This window comes from Pseudoliparis swirei, chromosome 1 (assembly GCF_029220125.1).
Source record: "Pseudoliparis swirei isolate HS2019 ecotype Mariana Trench chromosome 1, NWPU_hadal_v1, whole genome shotgun sequence".
NCBI classification, from domain to species: domain Eukaryota; kingdom Metazoa; phylum Chordata; class Actinopteri; order Perciformes; family Liparidae; genus Pseudoliparis; species Pseudoliparis swirei.
The window spans coordinates 3,963,396-3,987,116 of record NC_079388.1 but is presented as its reverse complement, the minus strand read 5'-3'; the positions used below and the strand labels follow the sequence as shown (position 1 = coordinate 3,987,116).

The following is a 23,721-nucleotide window of genomic DNA, read 5'->3' as shown; positions in this document are numbered from 1 at the left end:
GGAAACATGCCCCGGCCGACTTCAGTTCCCCGTGTACCGTCGCCGCCCCGGAGTCTTGTGCCCCGTTCCCTGCACTGTTTCTGCCGTGGCCTGGTGGGGCTATCTCCTCCTCTCCATCTCCTCCTCCTCTCCTCCTCCTCCTCCTCTCCTCCTCCTCCTCTCCTCCTCCTCTCCCTCTCCTCCTCTCCTCCTCCTCTTATTATTAATAAACCCTTGTTTTGTGGTTGTGAGTTCTGCTTTTGGGTCCATGTTGTGTTACCAGAACACTCGGTGTTCGTGTCGGTCGTTCGGTCCCCCCCCCCCCCCCGCCGCCGTCGCACTAGCTTCCAATGCATTAAATTGTCGAGCGTCTTTAAAAGTTAACTTTTCAAACTTTTTTTAGGTTGGCAAAAACACCAACTCGGTGTTCGTGTCGCCCCCCCTCTGAAGTCTTTCTGTCTCCTCACTGGATGTTTTTTTTATTTTGCATGTGTCATGTCCCACCTTTCATCTAAGCACTTAATACCTTGAAATGGTGAGCTGCTTCTTTTTTTTTGATACTGCTTTTTAAATCTATTTATTTTTTAATGAATTGTTTTTACCCCCATGTAGACATCGATCTGTTGAAAGCATGCCTTTTTCTTTAGGCGTCCCAAAATGCAAATTGGCTATTTTAATGACCATTTGTACAGTTTAAAATGCCGCTTTTTCTTTTGTAACTTTCTTTTTTTTCTTTTTCTTTCTCACTCCGAAGATGCCAAAGCAAAAACCTACTACCTGTTAACTTTGCAGTGAGATTTTTTTTTCTTTCTGATGCTGCAGGTCGGCCAGTGTGAGGGGCGTTTCTATCGGTTTGCTTTGATTCTTTATTTTTATTTCCAGACCTAAGGATGTCGGTTCCCCGTGTACCGTCGCCGCCCCGGCCGACTTCAGTTCCCCGTGTACCGTCGCCGCCCCGGAGTCTTGTGCCCCGTTCCCTGCACTGTTTCTGCCGTGGCCTGGTGGGGCTATCTCCTCCTCTCCATCTCCTCCTCTCCATCTCCTCCTCTCCTCCTCCTCCTCTCCCTCTCCTCCTCTTATTATTAATGTTAGTTAGTTAGGCCTTTGTATTCCTCTCGGAACATAGGCCATTGATGAATTGTTTCCACCCTCGTCTGTCCTGAGCCATCCTCTCCAGCTGTTTCCACGTCAGCCCCTTCTTCTTGAATTCCTGCTCTGTGCTCCTTCTCCAGGTGTTTTTGGGTCGTCCTCGACCCCGTTTGCCTTGTGGTTTCCATGTCAGTGCCTGTTTTGTTATTGCTGTTGTGTTTCTTCGTAGTGTGTGTCCAATCCAGCTCCATTTGCTCCTTAACAGCTGTATATTATTCTTAATAAACCCTTGTTTTGTTTAAGGCTTTAACTGTGGTTGTGAGTTCTGCTTTTGGGTCCATGTTGTGTTACCAGAACACTCGGTGTTCGTGTCGGTCGGTCTCCCCCCCCCCCCCCCCGGCCGACTTCAGCTCCCCGTGTCCCGTCACCCCCCCAGAGTCCTGTGCCCCGTCCCCTGGCCATTTAGTTTGGCCTCCATTTCTAAAACCTCCATTCTCAGCCGCGTGAGCCGGCATCTAGCCGGTTCACGCGGCTTGTTTAAAGCTTTAGTCGTGGTTGTGCGTTCTGCTTCTGGGCCCACGTAGTGTTACCAGAACACTACGTGTGTGAGCCGGCATCTAGCCGGTTCACACATGTAGTGTTACCAGAACACTATATGTCCTCCAGCTCGCCTGACAAACTGAAGAGAGACATTTTTCCTCCTCTAGGTCACTGACCTCTTTGACGTTCTTCAGGCGAAACTCCTTCTGGAGAGCCTCATTTAGTTTGGCCTCCATTTCTAAAACCTCCATTCTCAGCCGCGTGAGCCGGCATCTAGCCGGTTCACGCGGCTTGTTTAAAGCTTTAGTCGTGGTTGTGAGTTCTGCTTCTGGGCCCACGTAGTGTTACCTGAACACTACGTGTGTGAGCCGGCATCTAGCCGGTTCACGCGACCCCCGTGCGCCTGTGAAATGTTTCCATTGAAATATTTTATGTTGGGAGAACCGGATCAACCGGAGTAAAAAACCCAACTTAAATATGGAATGTGCAAACTCCACACGTCACAGGAAGGCGAGCGTGTTCATTGTCCTCCAGCTCGCCTGAAGAGCTGAACGATTCTTTTCCGCAAAGAGAGTTTTTTGGGCTTTTGGACCGCTCTTATCTCCTCCAGGCTGCTTTTGATTTCGCTCATGGCCTGGAGAAGATGGCCCTTTTCTTCTTGCCACTGGAGCTGTCGCCTGTTGGATTGAGTCAATGACTCGGTCAGCGCAGCCTGCAGCTGATTGCTCGTCTCTCTTTGGTGAGCCAAGTTCATTTCTGCGTCTTCCTGGCTCTTCTTCAGTAACAGAAGGGTCTGGGCCAGGTTGATTTCGAGCTCCCACTGGCTCTCCTTTTGCAGCTGAAGGGCCTCCTCCAACTGCTTTAATTTGTGGTCGGTCTCAGCTTCAGTGACCTTCTTCAATTCGAGTTGAAGCTCTAGGTCACTGACCTCTTCAACTTTCTTGAGGCGAGACTCCTTCTGGAGAGCCTCATTTAGTTTGGCATCCGTTTGTAAAAGCTCCACTTGACCTCTCAGAATCGCATTCTCTTTGGAGAGGAGCTGGCTGGTGCCCTCGTCTACCTCCTCTTCGACGTCCTTTATGGGTTCTGGGGCCTCAGTGGGGATGGTTCTTCCTTTGCACTGGTGAGGTATCCTTTGTGGTCTAGTGGGCTCAATTCTCGGCCGGGTAGCCTGTCTACCAGCTTGTTCACCCCCACGAGCTCCCTGAGCTACTTGTGGTGGGCGCTCTCCTGCACCAGGCACTGTTTCCTCCAGGAGGTTTGGTTATTTTGTGTCCGGGGAGAATTGACCTCTGCAGACTGATGAACCCTGTTCTTGCTGCAGAGAGTGGAAATTCTGTTTTCCTTGATCTTTTCAACATTCTTGAGACAAGACTCCTTCTGGAGAGCCTCATTTTGTTTGGCCTCCTTTTCTAAAAGCTCCACTCTACCTCTTTGAAGTGCATTCTCTTTCATCAAGAGGAGCTGGCTGGTGCCCTCGTCTACCTCCTCTTCGACGTCCTTTATGGGTTCTGGGACCTGACTGGGGGTTTCTGAGTCTTTCAACACCCCACAGGGTTTGTTACCCTCAAGAGCTTTCTTTGCCGCATCTTCTGCAGCTTTCTTTGCCGCATCTTCTGCTTGAGCCTTCCTATCCCTGATAACTGCCCTTTGTGCTTGATCGGGTCTAAAGGGACCCCCTCTGTGGGGATTATAGTTCTGGGGCCCAGAAATGACATTCATATGCCAAAGCGTCCTGTTATCGTCAGGGTTTGGGGCGTTGTAGGTGACGCTTATGTCCCCCTTAAACCTCCTCCGTCTTTTGTTGCAGTTGCTATAATTCATTGTCTCCATTTGAAAATTATAACTTTCTGTGTTCTCTGTGTTTTCAACGGGCCTTTGTAGAGATGGTGTAGAGATGGTGTGAAGATTGTGTTCTCAGTGATGCAGAAAAAGAAGAATCCTGGAAAGTACTGACTGGAAACGGTAAGGTTTACAAAATACCTCATATACAGCTTCAGAGACTAAAGCCAATAAAGGGATCAAAGCCTGCTGTGATGTCATCACGCGTCTACACAGCTGTGACGTCATCACATTCTATTTGCTCACTCTCGCTCTACGCGCGCTCTTGCTCTATACGCGCGCTCTCTCTCTCGCGCGCTCTCTCGCTGCGATTGCATCACAACATGGACATGTTCTCCAAGCTCCGTTTGTCACAGCGTCACTCAATGCACTGTGATCACGTGACGTCCTTTCCCCCTCACAGTGGCGCAGTGGTTCTCCAACAGGTGGGGCGGGGGGGGGGGGGGGGGGGGCGAGGTGCGAGTGACTTTTTCTTTGCTCGGTCCCGATGCGCGCGGACCGGCGTCGGAGCTCTGCGGCGATCACGATCAACGTATTGAGCACCCCTGCATTCAAACATTAAATAGCCGAGAGTTTTTTTCAGCGTAAGAAATACGATGTGTGGCGGGAGTGCGTGAGTTAAGACCGAAATGACACTTGAGAGCCCTGTGAATGTTTAATATAAATTATTACACCATTAGACCACCATTACATTTTTCCTCTCGCGCACCCCCTAGAGGAATCCCTGAGCTAGAGGAAGAAGAAATGTGAGCTCAGGACAGATAAGTGAAGGGATGAGGAGACAGCGCCCCCTGGTGGACATTATTACAAACAGGAGGGAAAGGAGAACCGACATGTGTAATAACTTTATAACTAAATACCCTTCAATTACAATGAACTCCCACATTAGTAATAACGTATTACCCCACGTAAGGTGTTTTAATGGGATTTCGAAAGGATATATGAAAGGTTTGTAATATATTACAGTATTTTTAATGGAATATATATTTGTTTTAAGGGGTTCTTCAGGTTACTTTTTATTGTTTAAGAATGAAACCAATGAAAACCACACCTTAACTTATACTTAAAAAGAGCCTTACTTTTTTCAATGTCCCTAGCCCAGTTAGAGCATCACTATAAGTGCAATAGCATCATTCAAATGATTTATATTTTATATTACCTGCAGTGTAAAAACAAATATTTTCTCAAAAAAAGAATTTATTCATAAGGATCGTTTAAAAAAAAAAAAAAAGTCGTTATCCTCAATATGATCTGCCCTTTATTACATGTCAATGTCAGCGATGACGGATGACATGTTTAAAAAGTAATGCTTCATGAAAGAGTTACTAGTTACTTCCAATACGATGAAATGTGGAATAAAATAAATGTAGGTCAATTTAATGAATCTCTAAACTAGTTTTAGAACACTATTAAAGGAACAATAACTCCTCTGATGGCCCCGCCCTGCAGCCACATCATCACTGTGATTGCTCCGCCAGGTGCTCTCGCTCCACCTGCTCACCTGTTTCCACTTTACCCTCGTTAGCGTCTTCAGGTCTGCCAAGTCCTTTTCTCTCTCGATTAGCCCCAAGTCACTGGACTCGCCTCGCTGTGGACCGTCGTTGGGTAAGCTGCCGAGCTTTTAGTTCACTTCCATCGTAAAGTTTAAATCCCTCAACTGTTCCCTCTCCGTGAATCGGGTAAAAAGAAGCAAAAAAAGATGTATATGAAAAGATCTTTTATTTCTCTTAGTAAACAAGTGTAAAACGAGACCTACAAAATAATGAGCATCACGGACCGACGGCCTTCTCTCTTATCGATGCGTTACAACCGAACCGCGTGCAGAACGTTCATGGCACCGCGTGAACAGACTCCCCCCTGGAGGACGTGGCTCTCACGGCGTCAGTCCAGCTCCTCCACGTCCAGCTCCGTGTGTTCCCACGGAGGCGCCGGCGCGTGCCGCCAGGACATCACCTCCTCCCGGGGGGCCTCGAAGGAGGGTCGAAGGGCGAAGAACACGGGTCTGCAGTCCTGACATTTAACACACGCACAATAGTTTCTTTCCATTAGGTCGTAACGGCGGTTTTGTTTGTTGGCGTTGCGGCCGGCCTACGGTATTCAGAGGGGCGGCGGTCTCACAGCGGCGGGCTCCGGCGGAGGAGGGTAACGCAGAGCGGCCGGCTCGAAGCGGGGGAGCATCAGGGGCCCGGCGCCGCGGAGGCCGTTGTTGTACAGCGCCCACGGCACGTTGAGCAGGAGGTTGGGACACGGCCCGTAGCCGCCGGGGAAACCCGGCATCCACGGGACGTGAATCACCGGCAGAGCCGCCGCCTGGCCGAGTTCACCGAGGTAAGGGGCCCCTGGAAGGAAAGGAAAGACGTTGGAAGCTTATAAGGGCCAACATATGGCAACAAGTTCATGATGACGGGGTGTAGTCCCTTGTATTGATCTCATATGTCTGTCTTTTTGGTTTATACAGGCCTCTTTCACATTTTGACCGATGGATTTCCAGGACTTTTAACCATATTTCGATGACCAAACTGAAATCTCGGTGTTTACGATGAAAAAGTAATTTTTTAAAAAGAGAGAAAATGTTGTATTTAAACAATGAGAATTCCAAAGCGTACTGTATACCTTAAATGGCACAAATGAATGGGAGACAATTGTTTGATTAAATAAAACACATTTATATAAATATTCATTCTTATGCCCACTTATATTTTGACCGTCTTTCTTTTGAAAACATTATTTCAAACTCGGCATGAATGAATATTGACTAGACCAGATTTCCATGACTTTAACCCAACCTTTTGCGATTAAGTTTTTTGTCAGGACTTTTCCAGGCCTAGAAATAACCATTTTAAAATTCCATGACTTTTCCAGGTTTTCCATGACCGTACGAACCGTGTTCGTATCCCTTTGCGCACCTAAAATGCCGTACCTGTAATATTTTTGTTATTTTATAATGGGACTGTTGGGATCCGGGGATGATATTATATTTTGAGAGGGTTAATTGTTTGGTGTACGTGTTTGTTTTGTGTGTTGCATTGAATCTATTTAATAATAATATTTGGAGTCCGCATATTAACTGTTTGGTTTCTTTTAATACCGTTTTCCTATTGGCCGTTGAATCATATAAAGCAGGGACTTAACAACCAATAGCAGACCTCATTCCCGTTGTGCTTTTCCCCTTAGACAAAGTATGAGGGAGAACTGTGACACCCTCACTAAAATATGTATAAGTATCAGCCATGTATACTTTACTCTATTTGTAGAAAGCAAAATAACTCATTGTTATAGTTGATTTGTATTGCTGCTGCATTCATGTGCATGTTGCGTTTACGGCTGTAGATGTGCGTTTCTTTTTTTAAACTCCTTTTACATTTACTGTTATAATTTACATAAATGCATAATATTCTGTAAAATTGTTTGCTGTCCTGAGAGAACCGGTTTACAGCTTTATCTTTTTATATGTAACTATTAAAGTAGACATGAAAGAGCATGAAATGGAAATAATACAAGAACTTCAATGTGTTTCATCACTGTCTATATATATATATATATATATAATGTGTGTATATATGCTATGACCAATAAAAACATCACTTATTCACATTGAACAAGTGGTTATTACTATTAATTCATGCTATGGGTGTGGATTAGTTTTTAGTTAATAATCTTATGTTTTCTTCTAATTGTTAAAGTTATTATACTTCGATTTTATACAATTTGGTTGCATTCTTTTAAGTTTGTAAATCCATGATAACATGGCGGAGAGTTCTTCTTCTAAATGAAATCACGGACTATGTCCATATAATTATAATTATAATAATGTATTTAATTTATATAGCGTTTTTTAAGATACTCAGACACTATAAATACGTTTAATATAAAGAGGCCGTTGTTCTCCGCGCCGTTTTGTTCAATGAGCTGCAGCCAGGTGTTAAATGACCGTTGATGACGTCATAACAATGGACGCGTAGCTAGGCCTTCGTGTTTAAATAAAATAAAATACATAGTTAAAGGTTTTTTTAGTCGCAAATTACGAAGTTGTTGTTTGAGAGTGTCTGTCCTTTTGGATGGACATTAAATAACGTGACATGTTTATAAATGTTACGCTATTTCCATTTCGTCCCGTCGGCCATTTTTGTTGAACATTTTATCTTAATGTAAGTAAATAAACGCTAGATAAAGCTTCTCCAGTTGTTTTCAAACATGTTATATCACTAACGATGGCTGACTCGTATAACATAATAATAAATGACGTACTAAACCGTGCGCCAGGCTCTTCGTCACTGAAACCGAAGGGCACCAACTTCCCGCCGTCCCAACCGGCCGACGTCGGTCTCCCCGCGGCAGCTCGACTCTGGATATCGAGGCTACTCGGCCCGGTAGCGGCGGCTCGCCCCGGGACCCCGTCCCTCGGCCCGGTAGCGGCGGCTCGCCCCGGGACCCCGTCCCTCGGCCCGGTAGCGGCGGCTCGCCCCGGGACCCCGTCCCTCGGGGGATCCTGCGCTCCGAATGCGGCCGACAGCCCGGCGTCGTCCTCTCGGGCCCCGGTGCTACGAGTCCCCTCCGCCGCTAGCTCCACCTGGCTGACAGCGGGTCGCTGCTGCTTCCTCTGCGGCTGGTTCGAGGCATTCTTCCGGCTGCGCTGGAGGGCCGTGAGCCTGGTCCTCTGCGTGACGAGGAAGCACTTACAGCAGCCACACTCCACGAACGGGCAGAACCGGACGTGGCCCTTCTGCGGGATGATGATCCCGTGGTGTCTGCACCGGGTGCATTTCGGCTTCCGCAGGTGCTCTGAGTCCCCGACCGGCAGGTGCTCTTTGGATAAGGACATGTGGGAGAATAGATGCTCTTTTATTGCTGTTGGTTTTTAAATGGTTGTTGAACTCACCCCTTGTCACACGTGTGGGGCTTAAATACAGCGAGAGTGACCTGGGATGAACTCTGTATTAAATGTATCGTTTTCATCCGTGGGAAAGGGACATTGGCCGGCGGCCAGAGGCCATTAAGACCACTCAGGCGCTGATTGGTCGTCTGGCCCTGGAGCCTCGAGGGGAATCGGCGTCTTTACCCCCGCAGCGCACACCTGTTGTCCCGGGACCGCTACATATGTATCACCGGTCTGTCCGAGTATAGAAGCACAGACGAAAGGGGTGCTCTTCCCGTCAGCCGCCACTAGAGGGCGCTGTGGGGACGTTCTGCAGACATTTAGAAATGGAAACGCCAATGAATCTGTGGCCATGAATGTTTGAATAGATATCTGTAGATTAGGAGATACGTTTTGTTTTTAGTTCAACTTTTCAATGCAAACGCACAAATAACCCTTTTAAAATAAATGTCCTAAAATTAGTCAAATCCGCTAATGAAATCCATAATTATATATCTTGACATAGTAGACCAAGCCTTTTCATTACACTTTTTTCGACATGCTATACTACGACTCTTTTCCAACATAAAAGTGCATCGTTTTCCAATCATTCTTTTTTTTTAAACTAAATATTGTGAAGATATTATAAAATTGACCTTTCTTTATTTTGACTTTTTGATAAAGTTCTGTCCTACTAATAAAGGGAGTTATCACTGTACTAATAAAGGTTATCACTGTACTAATAGACAGTTGTCATACTACAGTAGAGATGTTTCTGTTTCCTGTTTAAACTGCGTTGTGTATTTATACGTTGTTCTGCTTCGAGGCTGCAGGACCGATTTCTACCGGCGGAATGTTTTATTATTATTGTCTTATTTATGGATCATTTGACTGAATGGAAATGATAGTATATGTGTAAAAAGTGCTTCATCACTTCAGCTCTCTGACTTAATAATTGTATTCATAATACAAGTTCTTGAGGGACATAACTGATCAAGAAGAGATATGGTTTTATAAATGAAAGTTGTCTGTTGTCCTTTTTGTTCAGACCTCCAATGAACATTCAAACGGATCAGATCACCTTCCTCTTTCCTGACCACGTGATGTTTACCAGAGGTCACATGTGTTTAGGTTAGACGTTACGAGGTCACAGCTGCAGCGTCCAATCAAATAACCGAGGACCCATGAGGGGGCGTGTCAGCCTGATCCACTTCCTGGTGCTCAAGGCTCCTCAGGGATCCATCCTTTGTGACGGCTTCAAGTGAGGATGGAGGAGGAAGGAAAGGACACAGAAGAGACTTGATAGACCTCTAGAGGTTCTTTTTACTATAAATATGAATACTAAAATAAAATTCAACATACATTTTTTACCAAGCCAAAATGTATTCTTAAAAAACTCTCCTATGATTTAATTTAGACATACTATACTAAGAATGCTTAAAAAAACCTTTTATAGATACTATTCTGACTTTTCAACATACTATAAATTATTTTTTCAATGGGCTAACGAGTACTTTAGAAGTATTTCCATGTTGTACTATACCAGACATATCAAGAGGTTTAAATATGAAGTGTCACCATAATAATTCTAGCAGAGGCCTAATAAATAAGTTTGTTTTTAAGAGGTTTTAATATCACTAAAGTGGAGCATGTTGTTATTTGGTGTGCTGCATCTACACCAGGGGTGCTCAATACGTCGATCGCGGCGACCTGCCAGTCGATCGCGGCGTAGTATTGGTAGATCGCATGACATTAAAAAAAATTGGCCGGCCCCCCTGTCACTTTCTCTATAGCGCCACATTACAGCAGAAGCATGTCATTTCTGTCTCTACGTGTCGCGTTAACAGTCCTCTGCCCGCCGTCTCGTGCGCCGCGGAGCTCCCGACACCGGTTTGCGCGCATCGGGAACGAGCAAAGAAAAAGTCACTAGCACCGCCCCCCCCCCCCCCGTCGGTCGATCGCCTTGACTTGGTCACATAATAAGTAGCTCGCATGCTGAAAAAGTGTGAGCAGCCCTGATCTACACAGTAAACATATTTGATTTAAAGTAGGGCTGTCAATCGATTAAAAAAAATTAACTAATTAATCGCACATTCTGAAATTAATTAATTGCAATTAAAAGTTAAAAGTTAAAAGTTCATTCTTTTTAAAGACCAAACTTCACACAGAGCTGTGTTTTCAAAGAGGCTCCTACCTATAAAGTGCCAGCGAGGTATTTAATATTGTGGATGATAAATTGTTTCTTCAGTGAAACATCAGATTAGTAAAAAAAAAGAAGTATATTGAGACCCCATTGGTCCTGTCATCTTTAACACTGAACAGCAGCAGAACCAGTGGCCTTGGTAACTGACTGACATTCACATATGTCACGTTAACCCTCTGGAGGCTGGGGGCATTTGATACATTTTACAACAACAACAAAATTCACCTTTTAAAGGCGTTTGCATATGACTCATACCCACGTGTTATACATCAAACATTCCAGAACAATCTCAGCTCTATTCAATGAGGCTCATTGTCCTCGCGCCGTGTTCTCTGCTCTCTGACTGACAGGCTGCTATAGAGCCTCACCCGTGAGGTGGGAGGTCCTTTGTGATTTACTGAGTGTTCATTGGTTGTTTTTTCCCCAAAATGTTGACAGACAAACGGATTGACCAATCACGGTGAAGGTTTCGTGTGACGAGTTCTTTCCGTCGCCCGCCCCTCGGTTCCTCTGTGTATCAGAGGGGGAGACGGGAGGAAGGAGGAGCAGGAGGAAACCCGACTGATTCATCCACGAGTTTAAACTGATTTCTGCTCCTTATTTTCGCGGAGAAATAATTGTTTTAAAAACGGAAACAGTGTTAAACCGTACTGCCGCGGTTTGACACTCGGTTTGAATGTAAAAACTTCAACGAACACCGGAAGTAATCAAAGTTGCGTTAATTGCGTTAAAATATTTTAGTGCGGCCAAATTAATCGCATAGATTAAAGCGTTAACGCTGACAGCCCTAATTTAAAGCCAACATGTAACAAGGACGAAACCAGAGAGAAAACTTTAATGTTCATGTTTATTTACATATAGGGTATGGTGTTACAATAAAATTCCATGTCACCATTTTATTATAAATACACCCTTTTGGAAAAGGTTTGACAACCCTCATTAAAATACATCCTTCAAACCTTTTCAAACTTAATAGTAAAACAAATTCTTTAATGGATTCCACTATTTTGTGTTTGCACCTCTTTTTTTTATTTAGATGTCAGTAAATCATGCAAAGCAGAAATAAAGAGTAAGAAAATAAAATGATAGAGATCACATATGTTGCTTTACAAAGGAGGATTAAAATAACTGTATGCTGTGGAAAATACAAATTCTGAGTCTGTGCGAAGCTTAAAGATCTTTCTCAATCGTCAATGAACTATGCATATATTACATTACTATCTGTGTACGGTGGGGGTTATTTGAGCTATTAAACCCTGAAACATGACATGGTAGCCCTGTGTGAGGATGACATCGCCGACAGTGACATGAACCGTTCTCCTAAAGTTAAACTGTGGCTCACAGCGTTGCTCTTCAGTCATGCGTCAGCCAGCTGCTTCTTGTTCTCATACTCAGCACTGAAGGGTTCAGAGTATTCTGCAGGCATTTACAAAGCACGCTATAGGCCTTTAAATAAGTTCATAAGAATGAAATGTCATATGAGAAATTGTGTTTTTGTAACATTTGTTCTATTAAAATCATGGACAAAGAGTTAATGCCGGGGGACAAAGAGCTGGAGATGAACTGTGGGGACGACGTCTGAAACAGAAGAAACAACAACATGAGACTCCAGAACCGGAACGACACAAACGTACCGAGAAATTGCAAAACATGAGACGTACACGACCGGTCACAAGTTTGGGGTCAGCAAGACCATGTGGTGTTTCCCATGAAGACTCACACTTTTATTTATCAAATGAATTGAAAAATTAATATTAAATATAGTAAAGACATTGACAAGATTATAAATAATGATTTTTATTGTAAATATTAATGTAGTTCTTCTTGTGGCTCAAAGGAAGGCCAGTGTTATAGCTTCTCTCACCAGCATAACTGTTTTCAGCTGCGCTCACATGAAAAGGGTTTCAAGGGTTTTCTACCCCTTCGGTAGTCTTCTAAGGCGATAACACAATGTACCACTAGAACACTGGAGATGGGCCTCTACACACCTCTGTAGACTTCATTAACACCAGAGAATAGTTACCACTTTAACTATGTAGAGTGTGTTTATGTTTCATTTAATGTTATCTTCAGTGAAAAAAAATATATTTTTACTTTGAAAAATAAGGATATTTCTAAGTGACCCCAAACTTCTGAACGGTAGTGTAGTTGAATATCAGTCTTTTGTAAACGTACCTTGTTAAAGGGTCCAGAAAGGCCTTGTGTGATGTCCCGGTCAGGTGGTGTTAATGGTCATCATATGATCCCTCCATGTGTGGCGCATGCTGTTCGAGGTTCATCTCAGGTTATGAGCATGTTGCTGTAACTCCAGGTTATACGACAGACAACGGGGAATGGAGTAGATAATGGAGATAATGGAGAGTATATGTGGAGCCGGGAGAGGAAAGATCTTGAAGCTTGGCCTTCTGAAAGCAGACAGTGTGTATTCATCTTTGGGAGAGAGTCCTTATTCTGCTCTGCAGAGTGGCATTTAATCTTTCTTTTGCTAATATTTAGCTAATATTCAGAAATTTACACATGTACAGAAATGTTTGTTTGGTATCAATCAGGTAATGAGCAGTTCTAGTGTAACACACTCTATATTGTAAATAAAAATCTGAACAGTAAGTCCTTAAACTTTAAAAAAATCCAAACGAAAAAAGACATCACATACACTTGAAACTTTTGTGATGTATATTGGAAATAATAATAATAATAACGGCTCCTGCGTATGCTGCTTACAGTCCGGTAATCAGAACGTCTGACGCAATAGCAAAGACATAACTAAAAGTAAATGTGACACATAAAATACACATAATTATTCAACGTGTCCTGAAGCAGCCACATGCAGAGCAGAATACAAGCGGAGGCGCCCTTCCCTGAGGAAACCGTCGCTCGTTAGTATCGGCGGCCGTAGCTCGGTGAGCTGTAGGAAGAGGACGTGGACGAGAAGTTTGTCGTGAAACTCGATCCGGTGGCATCGAAGCTGCCTCTCCTGGAGCCGGACCTGGAGCCGGTCCGCGAGCCGGAGGCGGAGCCTGACGCGCTGACGCTGTAGGGGCTGTACAGGCCTTTGCTGGACTGGGCCGATGCTTCGAGGAGGCGCAGACCCGTGCCCTCCTCGATCATGCTCCTCTCCATGGCGTCCTTGTACGAGATCTTCAGCTTGGTTTTCGGGCACGTGAGGTACTTGGAGTACGCGCTGACGTCTCGCAGCTTCTGAGCAGTGCGTGCATCCAAGGTTCCTTTCTGCAAGGCCTCGTCGATGGAGACTCTGCTGGTGGCATCCGGTTCAATTAATCCGCCAGTGAGGTACTGGACCTCGAGGAACCTCTGGCCAGCCTCGTAGTACAGCCAGCCTTTCTTCAGCGCTTGAGCTGCGGACATTTTGGTTTTGGTTCTGGGATCCTCAAATCCATTGCATGCCTTCTGGGCGAGACTGATGCGGTCGACCATGATTTTATCCACGAGCCCCTTGTTCATCGCGTCCGCCACGGCGAATTTCTCTCCCGTATTCGGGTCGATAATACCTCCAGTGCAAGCCTGAGCTTCCAGTAACCTTTGACCTGTTATATTGTCCACAAGGCTTCTGTGTATGGCCTCGGTGATGGACACCTTCTCCAGTGTTTCTGTGTCTAAGATTCCGGCCACGGGGCAAGTTTCCTCAGTCGGGTCGTTCCATGTGGTTGCCGGTGCGTTGATGGTGGGTATTGAGGTCATGGAGTAAGAGGAGGAGGAGCCAAAGGAGGACGACCGTGATCGGACGCCGCTCACGTTTCCGGAGAGCCTGTCTGCAAAGTCCGTGATGGACAGAGTTCCGGCGCGGTACTGATCCAGAGCCGACTTGTCGATCAGGCCCCTCGAGATCGCATCGTCGATGTCGTACTGCCGGCCAGACCGCCTGTCGGTGATCATGGATTTCACGACTCCGTCGGATGAGGTGATGGTGATTTCCTCCCACTCGCACTCCTGCTCCACCAGCTCGAGATAGGTCTGGTGGTCGATGAGCCCTTTCTGGTACGCCTCGTACACGGACATCTCTTTGCCCGTCTCTGGGTCCACGATGACGACCCGACGCTTGCGAACGGAGGACTTGGATGACGTCTTCCTCTCGCGCTTCTTCTCTTTGAGTAGCAGGAGGGCGAGGCCCGTTTTGGGGTCGATCATACATCGCTCCATCAGTTGCAGGTAGGTGAGATTTTCCTCGGTGTTGGGGTCAAAGAAGCCCTTGGTGTCATCGGACGGGTCGGTGAGGATTTTGTTCATTTCCTCATCAAAGAGGCCACGTTCATAGGCCGTTTCAACGGGCAGCCGATGGCTCTGCTCTGGATCAATGATTCCACCGGTAGCAATTTGAGCCTCCAGCAGGCGAATGCCATGATCCTTGAGAATGAGGCCCTTTTTCATCGCCTGGAACAGTGAGATTATCTTGCCAGAATAAGGATCCTTGTAGCCGGTGACTGCTCGTTCAGCGGAGTTGAGTTTTTCTTTAAACTCTGGGCCAACAACACCCATCTTCACAGCATCAAGGACGGTTAGTCGCAGGTTCTTAATCGGATCAATGACATATCCTGTGGCGGCTTGCGCCTCGAGGAGCTCAAAGGCAGTGCCGGGTCTGATCATGTTCTTCTTCATGGCTTGGTAAATAGACAGGCAGTCTTTGCTAGATTCTACAAACACACCAGCAATACAGCTGGTACCCTCCAGGTATTTCTTCACCTCTCTGCTGACCTCCTCCACCGTGACGGTCCCATCTGTGAGCTCGTCGTACGTCTTTTGGCTGATGATCTGTGCACGAAGCAGCTCGTCCACAGTGATTTGCTTTCTGAGACCCTTGAAGAGAAGCCTTCTGTCCGCTAGTGAGAGCAGCCGCAGCCCACTTGCTTTGTCAACTCTGCATCTCTTCAGTAGCTGGGCGTAGGACTGCTTCTCATCGGTCGTGGGGTCGGTGAAGCCTTGCACATCCTCGGTCGGTTCAGATATTCGGTCGAGCGTCTCCTTGTTGATGTATCCACGCTGCATGGCAGCATCTGTAGGGAGGCGGAAGTAGTAATCAGGATCAATTAATCCACCAGTGGCATTCTGGGCCTCCAACAGCCTCAGGGCATAATCCTCAGGAACAAGGTCTTTCTTCATTGCCTGGAAGAGAGAAATCACTTTCCCACTGTACGGATCCTTGTAACCGGTAACTGCCCTTTCAGCAGAGAGAAGCTTGTCGTGAAGTTCAGGGCCCACGAGCCCTTTGCGTACCGCTTCATCTACTGTTAGAAGTTCATCTTTCACTGGATCGATCATGAATCCCGTCGCTGCCTGAGCCTCGAGGAGATTCAAAGCGACTTCAGGTTTAATCTGTTTGTTTTTCATTGCCTGGTAAATGCTAATCTTTGGAGGATTGTCCGACATGATTCCAGCGATGCAGCCTGTACCAAAGAGGTACCGTTTGACCGACGGCATTTCCATTACCTCCCGAATTGTCATCTTTTCTTGTTTCAAGAGGTTGTATGTCTGCAAGTCAATAATTCGAGCGCTGTATAACTCTTCAATAGTAATTCTTCTTCTGATTACATCACACGACATGCTCTGCTCCGTCTTCAGAGTCTCTCTTTGCTCAATGAGTTCAATGATGATGATTATCATTCTGCCCTTTGAGATTCGTCCCAAGCGATACTGCTCCATGAGGCGCAGCCTCTCCTCCACAGGCAGCATGTTTGAGTTCATGACTTCCAAAATGGTCGTAGTCTTTCCTTCAAAACTCTTATGAGGGATCTCAATTTGAGTGTCAGCGAGATCCGTCTGGGCTTGCTCCTCTGTGTAGTGATACAATTTCTCAACAGGAGTAGGAGCTTCGACCTTTGACAGAGGCAGGTAGCAAAGACCAGAGTTGGCATCTCTTACACATTTCTCCACCAACTGCTTGTAAGTCACACTTTCATTGGTGTTGGGATTGGTGAAGCCTTTGACATCGCCCGAGGGCTCGTTGAAGGACTTGGACATCTCTTTACTGAAGAAGCCACGCTCAATGGCCACATCATTGGGAACACGGTGGCTGGTGACTGGATCAATGATCCCTCCTGTTGCAAACTGAGCCTCCAGGAGAGGAATAGCATGCTCCCTCAGAACAAGTTCCTTCTTCATGGCTTGGAATAGAGAGATTGTATTGCCTGTGTACGGATCTTTGTATCCAGTCACTGCTTTTTCAGCTGCAAGAAGTTTCTCATGAAGCTCTGGGCCAACTACTCCATCCTTCACAGCATCATCCACAGAGTATTTCAGATTCCTGACCGGATCCGTTATGAAGCCGGTTCCAGCTTGGGCCTCAAGTAGCGCAAGCCCAGTGTTTTGCTGCACCACGTTCTTCTTCATTGCTTGATATATGCTTAACTTCTCATCTGCATCTCCCATAGTGATACCATCAATGCGGTCTGTGCCCTGCAAGTACTTCCGTACTTTATCAGTCTCACTCACCTCTTTAGGCGTCTTTTTACCCTGTTGAATGAGGTCAAATGTAGCCTTATCAATGATGTTGGAGTCAAGCAAAGAGCTGGCAGTGACTGGGGCTCGAAAGCCTTCAAAACAGGCCTCTTCCTTTGTTTTGCCTTCTTGCTCTTCAACCATTGTTACCACAATCGTTATCAACTTCTCAATTGTAACCTGCCTCATTCTATACTGGCGAATCAGCTGTATCCTTTGCTCCACAGTGATGTATTCAGAGTGTATGATCTCCCAAATTGTGATTGTTCTACCTTTGAAAGGGCCGTAGTCCAGCTCCATGGTGGACTGGTTCAGCGCCTCTTTCGTCTTCGCCTCTGAAACCTGTTTGTCTTCTTTTGGCTTTTTTGCCGCCTTCTTTGAAAGAGGAAGCAACAGGAGTCCGGTCTCTTTGTCCGGGACACACGTCTCCATGAGCTGTGCATAGGTCGAATGCTCTTGTGAGTTGGGATCATAAAACACCTTTGTGTCGTCAGTGTTTTTGTTCAAGGTTTTGCCGATTTCCTCATCAAAATATCCACGTTTACAGGCCACCTCGTGTGGGACGCGGCAGCTGTTAACGGGGTCAATGATCCCCCCCGTCGAGAGCTGTGCCTCCAGCAGACGGATGCCGTGGTCTTTCTTTATGAGGCCTTTGTTCATGGCTTCAAACAGAGACACCTTCTTTCCTGTGTATGGATCTTTGTAGCCGCTGACGGCTCTCTCCGCGGACAGGAGTCGTTCGTGGAGTTCTGGGCCCACAAGACCCGACTTAACGGCTTCGTCAACGGGGACCTTCTCATTCTTGACGGGATCGATCACAAACCCAGTCGCTGCCTGAGCTTCCAGAAGGGTCGACACCGTTTCTGGTGACAGTAATTCCTCCTTCATAGCTTGATAGAAGGTCATTTTCTCCTTGGTTGGTTGATTGAGTAGTCCAGCGATGCTCGGTGTTCCTTGTAGCGCCTTCTTCACAGACTCCATCTCAGAGATCTCTTTCACCGTTATCTTGCCATTACTCAGTTTGTTGAACAGGTCTTTGTTTATGATCTTGGACTCTAACAGCTCACTGGCAGAGACCGGAGCCCTCAAACCAGTAAACACGTTTTCTTTATCCTTCTCCTTGTTTTCCACAACAGTGATGACAATCTTGATGATTTTCTCGACCGTGATCTTGCCTGTCCTGTACTGGCGAATCAATTCTCTTCTTTGCGCTTCTGTAAAATATTCTGAATTTATGACTTCCCAAATGGTGACGGTTTTGCCTCGGAACCTTCCAAAAGGCACGACAACAGTGGACGTACTGAACACGTCTTTGGTCTCCTGATCCGTGTACGTTCTCTCACTCTGAGCAGCCTTCTCGGTTACTGGTAACACCAGCAGTCCTGTCTCTGCGTCCTTGGAGCATCTCTCCAGCAGCTGTCTGTAGGTGAGTTGCTCCTGAGTGCTGGGGTCGATGAATAACTTGCACTCCTCACTGGGATCGGTGAGTTTCTTGTTCATGTCTGCATCAAACAGACCTTGCTTGTAGGCAGTCTGAAGGGGCACTCTGTGGCTATTGATGGGGTCGACGATGCCGCCAGTTGCCAGCTGTACATCTAGATATTTGGTGGCTTGCTCCTTTTCAATGAGTCCCTTCTTCATGGCCTCGTAGAGAGAGATCCGGGCTCCGGTATAGGGGTCTTTGAAGCCAGTGGACGCTCGCTCTGCAGACAGCATCCGGTCATGAAGCTCAGGGCCGATGAGCTCATCTTTGACAGCCTCGTCTACAGTGAGGAGTTTATTTTTCACTGGATCTACGATGTAGCCGGAAGCTGCTTGAGCCTCCAGGAGCATCGTGGCCGTGTTCGGAGTGATCTCGTTCTCAGCCATGGCCTGATAGACGCTCATTGTCCGTTTGGATGGAGTCAAGATCCCTCCCACACAGCTCTGACCCTTCAGACATGACTGAACCTTGTCAGTCTTTCCAAGGTCCTGCATCGAGACCTTGCCCTTTTTCAACTTGTCCAATTCCTTTTTGGTCAGGACGCCAATCTCATGAAGCCTTTGAGCCGGAACCTTCCCTCTAATGCCATCAAACGCAAATGGTGATTCTGCACCCTTCTTCGCTCCGTCCACGTCAGCAGACCCATTGAACACTTTCTGTGTTGTTGCCACCATTGTCATGGCAACTAACTGCTCCTCAGGAACCTCATCGGTCTGGACTTTAATGTCCTTCATTTTGGAGGCGACCTCCAGAGTCTGAAGTTTCTCCCTGAGCTTTTTGTTCTCCTCTCCCAGGAGCTTCTCTTGCTCCAGCCTTTTCTTTTCAAGCACTTCCATTTCTTTCTGTTTGTTTTTCATCTCTTCTTCAGCCGCCTTTTGCTTCTTCATGGCGTCATCCAAAATGGCCTGCAGTTTCTTCTTCTCCTCTTCCATGAGCTTCTGCTGACGCTCTTGTTCAGTTTTGAGAGCTTTCGCTTTGTTGACCTCGTCCTCAAACTGTTTCTCCAGCTTTCTCTTCTCCTCTTCCACGGCCTTTTCTCTTGTCAACAACAGCTCCTTCTCTGTGAGGAAAGAATGCTGAAGAACGGCCTGCTGCTGCACAATCTGTTCTTGTTGGGCGTTTGCCATCTGTTTGGAAAAGAGGAGAACGGAATTAGTCAACTGTCATTGCATGCAATATTATTAAGACTAACAGTTAAACAATATTGGAAATGTGCTTTCTTGCTGAGAGTTGGATAAGAAGACTGATCCCATTCTCTGTACTCTGTACGAAGCTCAGAAACAGACCGAGTCTGGAAAGAAACATTTCCCTCTAGCCACCGGTTACACGTTCTGCCTACCAGCCGCTCTGACGCTAAAGCTCTATCATCAACATACGTGCAAAGACCAAAGGGAACTTCTCTTCAGCTTAAGCAATACATATCCGTCTTTTTAACAATTTAACTTTCTGTAATTAAGTGAATACAAGTATTTCAGTCAGTATTAGTGACCATTTGAACTCTGCAGTGTTGTGCATTCATATCAATTGCTGCAATTTGCATGACATGCTACATGTGATTCCACAAATACCGTTAAATACTGTACAGCTAGTTAGCGTGTGTATTAACACGACTGTGTTAAGTGACCTGACCGTGTTAATAATTCATCTCAAATACCTCTTTAGATTTCTTCTGAAGTTCCTCTGCCTCCCTTTTCAGTTGTTCCTTCTCCTTCTCCAGGTCTGCGATGGCCCCCTTCAGGTCCCCGGCCTCTCTGGTGCTCTGCAGCCTCTGAGTCTCCAGCTTCTGCACAACGGTCTCTGTCGTTTGCTTTTCCGTCTCCTGGAGACGCACTTTTGCGTCGTCCGCTTGCTTTTTGAATTTCTTGGCCTCCTTTTCAGCTTTCGACTGAGCGTCACTGAGCTCCTTCACCCTCAGTTTCAGTTTCTCCGCTTCAGCTGAAACTTCCAGCTGCCTTTTCCGCTCAGCCTCCAGTGATTTTTGGAAGTCCTCTGTCTCCTTATCAAGTCGCTGCTGGATCTGAACTTTGTCCTCTTGTAGTTTCTTCGCTTTCTCCTGCGCCTGGTTCTTCTGTTTCTGGAGCTCCTGGGCCTCGGCTTTGAGCTTCGTGGCCTCCTGGATGGCCTGCATCTTCTCCCTCAGCATTTTCTCGGCGAGCGCCCTCTGTTCGGCCAGGTCGGACTCAGCGGTCTGTCTCTGTTTGGCTGCTTCCTCAGCTTCCACCGTCAGCCTGGCAGCGTCCTCCGCCAGGCTCTTCATCTTCCCTGCTTCCTCCGCCAGCAGACTCTGTGTCTTATCTTTGTCTTTCTGCATGAGGCGCCGGTTTTCTCCCTCAATCTTCAGCTTCAGCTTCAGGAGCTCGTCCATCTGGGTCTTGACTTTGGACAGCTCCTCCTCCACCTGAGCCTTTTGCTTGACGGCGTCGTTGACTTCGCCTTTCACCCGCTGGAGCTCCTCGTCCAACACGGCCTTCTGCTTGTCGGTCTCGTCCAGCCGCAGTTTGACCTTTGTGAGTTCCTTCTCCACCTGGGACTTCTGCTTGAGCGCCTGTTCCGCTTGTTTCTTGTGCTTGGCCATGTCTTCATCCGCCTGCTTCTTCTGCTTCAGCGCCGCCTCCTCAGCGGCCGCCCGCTTGGAGGCCTCCTCCTCGGCTTCTTTCCGCAGTCTCTCGGCGTCTTGTTGAGCTTCGGCTTGTTTGGCGGCTTCGTCCTCCGCAGACTTCTTCTGCTTCTCCGCCTCCGTCGCTCTTTGCCGGAACAGGGCAGCCTCTTGCTCCGCCTTCTCTTTGGCCTTCTCGGCCGCTAGCGCGAGCTTCTTGGCGTTTTCAAACTCCTCCTTCAGCTTGGCCTGAGCGAGGCCGTCCTCTTTGTTCTTGCTGAGGACCTCTTGGGCCTTCTGCTCCGCTGAGCTGCACTTCTGCGCTGCCTGTTTGGCCAGAACGACCTGCTTCCCCGCCTCCTTCTCAGCCTCGTCTTTCTGTTTGTTCGTTTCGGCAGCTTTCTTCTTGAGACGTTCCACTTCCTCCTGAGCGGCTTTGCATTGTCGAGCTGCCTCTTCTTCCGCCGCGGTAATCCTCTTCACCTTCTCCTCCGACTCCCTCCTCTTCTTCTCTTCCTCGGCAGCAAACTTTTTGAGTTTCTCAGCCTCTGCCTCAGCTTTGAGTTTGCTCTTCTGGGTTTCCTCTGCGATGCCCTTCAACTTCTTTAACTCCACCTCTAATTCCGACTTGCCTTTTGAAGCATTCTCAAAGTTGATTTTGATGATGTAGATTTCCTCTTCCACCACCTTCTTTTGTCTCAGAGTTTCTTCCACGATTGTTTTCTGTCTCTCCAACTCCGAATCAGACGAGCTCTTCAGGTGCGTGATCTTCTCCTGTATGTCTTGTTTATGCTGAGCAGCTTGATCCTCCAGCAGCTTCCTCTGATAAGCTTCCTCTTCAGTTTTTCTCTTCAGTCTGTCGTTTTCTGCTTCTTTGGCCTTCAGGGCGATCTCCGCTTCAGTCTTCAGGCGAGTTGCCTCGTTGATGGCGGACAGCTTTTCTTTCAGTATTCTCTCGGCCTCGGCTCTCTGGCGAGCCGCCTCGTCCTCCGCGGTCTGCCTCTGCTTCTTGGCCTCTTCGGCGACCGATCGCAGTCGAGTCGCTTCATCGGCCAGCTGCTTCATCTTCGACACCTCGGCCTCCAGCAGCTGCTTGCTCTTCTCGTTGGCGGACATCGTCTGCTTCTCGGCTTGAATCTTCATCTGCAGAAGAGCGTCCATTTCACTTCTCACTCTGGCCAGCTCCGTTTCCAGTTGCTTCCTCTGGTTTCCGGCGGCGTTCACCTCGTTCTTCAGACGCTGCAGCTCGTTATCCAACAGGCCCCTCTGCTGCTCGGCGTGGTCAAAGTCGGCCTTCAGCCGGATGCATTCCTGCTCCGCGGACAGCTTCTGCTTGGCGACCTGTTCTGCACATTTCCTCTGCTTCTCCAACTCTTGCTCTGCATTCTCCTTCTGCTTCAGAGCCGCGTCTTCGGCTTTCGCCCGCTTCTTGGCATCGCGCTCCGCCTCTACCTTCTGCCTCTCTGCATCCTCTTGGGCCCGACTCTTCTTCTGAGCTTCCTCCTCGGCCTGCAGCCTCAAGCGGAGCGCCTCGTTGGCCTTTTGTCTCCACGTCTCCAGCTCCTTCTCCGCTTGCTCCCTGGCTCTGTTGGCTTCCTCCTGTTGCTTCCTGAGCTTTTCGGCTTCCTCCTGCAGCTGCAGAACGGCGCCCTGCTCTTTCTTCAGGGACGCCTCCAGCTTCGTGGTCTTCTCGGTGAAGGACGTGGAATGGCTTTGCAGCTGCGTGGCGGCACTCTTCTGCGCCACCTCCTCCACAACCATGATCTGCCTCATCTTCTCCTCCTCGGCCTGCTTCATGCGCCTCTCCGCCTCCTCTGCCTGCATTTTGAATCTCTGCAGATCGTCCATTGCCTTCTGCTTTTGCTTGGCGGCCTCTTTTTCCGCCTCGGATTTCCGCTTCAGCTCGTCTTCTGCGTTCTTCTTCTTCTGAGTCTCTTCCGTCACCTGCTTGCGGAGCCTCTCTGCGTCTTCTTGAGCGGCCTTCCTGAGCTTCTCGGCGTCGGCGGCTCTGTCTCTGAGCTGCTGCAGCTCGGCCTCCGCGGTGCTCTTCTGCTTTATGGTCATCTCTAACTGGAGTCGAATGATGTGGATCTCCTCCTCGATCTTGGTGTGACTGACCAGCGCCTCCTCCAGCTGGTGGCTCTTGGACTTGATCTCCTGCTCCGACAGACTCTTCAGATGATGCAGCTCGTGCTGGATGTTTTGCTTCTGTTTCTCAGCATCCACGGCGACATCTTGCCGTTTGCTGGCTTCTTCCTTCATCTTCATCTTCAGCTCCTGGGCCTCTTGCTCGGCTTTGGCTACAGATTTAGCGTGAGCCTCCGCCAACTGTTTCTGTTGATCCAACTCCGCTTGTATCTCCGCCATCTTTCTCCTCTCCTCTTCTTTCAGCTTCTCTGAAGCTTTCTGCATTAGTAGAAGCAAAGAGGGATCAAAGGGAATTGAGAACATGTTAGGACGACAAAATACAACATGTAGGTACACGGAAATGAGAATATATTAGTTAATTGTTCTTTTAACTAGAGAGACAATACAGTTTAGGGAAATGCTTGTCAAGTTATGTGTTCACACAGAATAACACTTTACGTCACCACATCACAGCACGCCACTCCACTTTGCTCTCATGCAGTTGAGGTATTTGAATTGATTCATGTTTTATATAATCTGTGATACAACCTGGTCAC

The 23,721-nt window shown here is 47.3% G+C and overlaps 2 protein-coding genes and 1 long non-coding RNA gene across 14 annotated transcripts in view; 1 reads left to right on the top strand and 2 right to left on the bottom strand.

The window, feature by feature from the left end:
• The first annotated feature begins 325 nt into the window (after positions 1-325).
• Positions 326-3,762, top strand: LOC130193564 (uncharacterized). Its single transcript, XR_008831668.1, has 3 exons — positions 326-980; positions 1,080-1,211; positions 3,493-3,762. It is a non-coding gene; the product is annotated as an uncharacterized LOC130193564 (long non-coding RNA).
• Positions 3,763-5,002: 1,240 nt separating this feature from the next.
• LOC130193550 (doublesex- and mab-3-related transcription factor B1-like) lies at positions 5,003-8,889 on the bottom strand. The gene is made up of 3 exons (XM_056414074.1): positions 7,699-8,889; positions 5,569-5,789; positions 5,003-5,460 (listed from the first exon to the last, which is right to left on the bottom strand). The coding sequence occupies exons 1-3, from the start codon at positions 8,270-8,272 to the stop codon at positions 5,332-5,334; spliced, it is 924 nt and encodes a 307-aa protein (XP_056270049.1). The 5' UTR covers positions 8,273-8,889; the 3' UTR covers positions 5,003-5,331.
• A 2,448-nt stretch (positions 8,890-11,337) lies between these two features.
• Positions 11,338-23,721, bottom strand: part of pleca (plectin a) — a 102,278-nt gene continuing 89,894 nt past the window's right edge. For all 12 annotated transcript variants that reach the window (XM_056413944.1, XM_056413953.1, XM_056413961.1 and 9 more), the window contains 3 exons: positions 20,096-23,443; positions 12,684-19,568; positions 11,338-12,086 (listed from right to left, as the gene is read on the bottom strand). In XM_056413944.1, the coding sequence (XP_056269919.1) occupies positions 13,386-19,568; positions 20,096-23,443 (9,531 nt within the window). In that variant the 3' untranslated portion in view covers positions 11,338-12,086; positions 12,684-13,385. The remainder of the gene's footprint in view (positions 12,087-12,683; positions 19,569-20,095; positions 23,444-23,721) is intronic.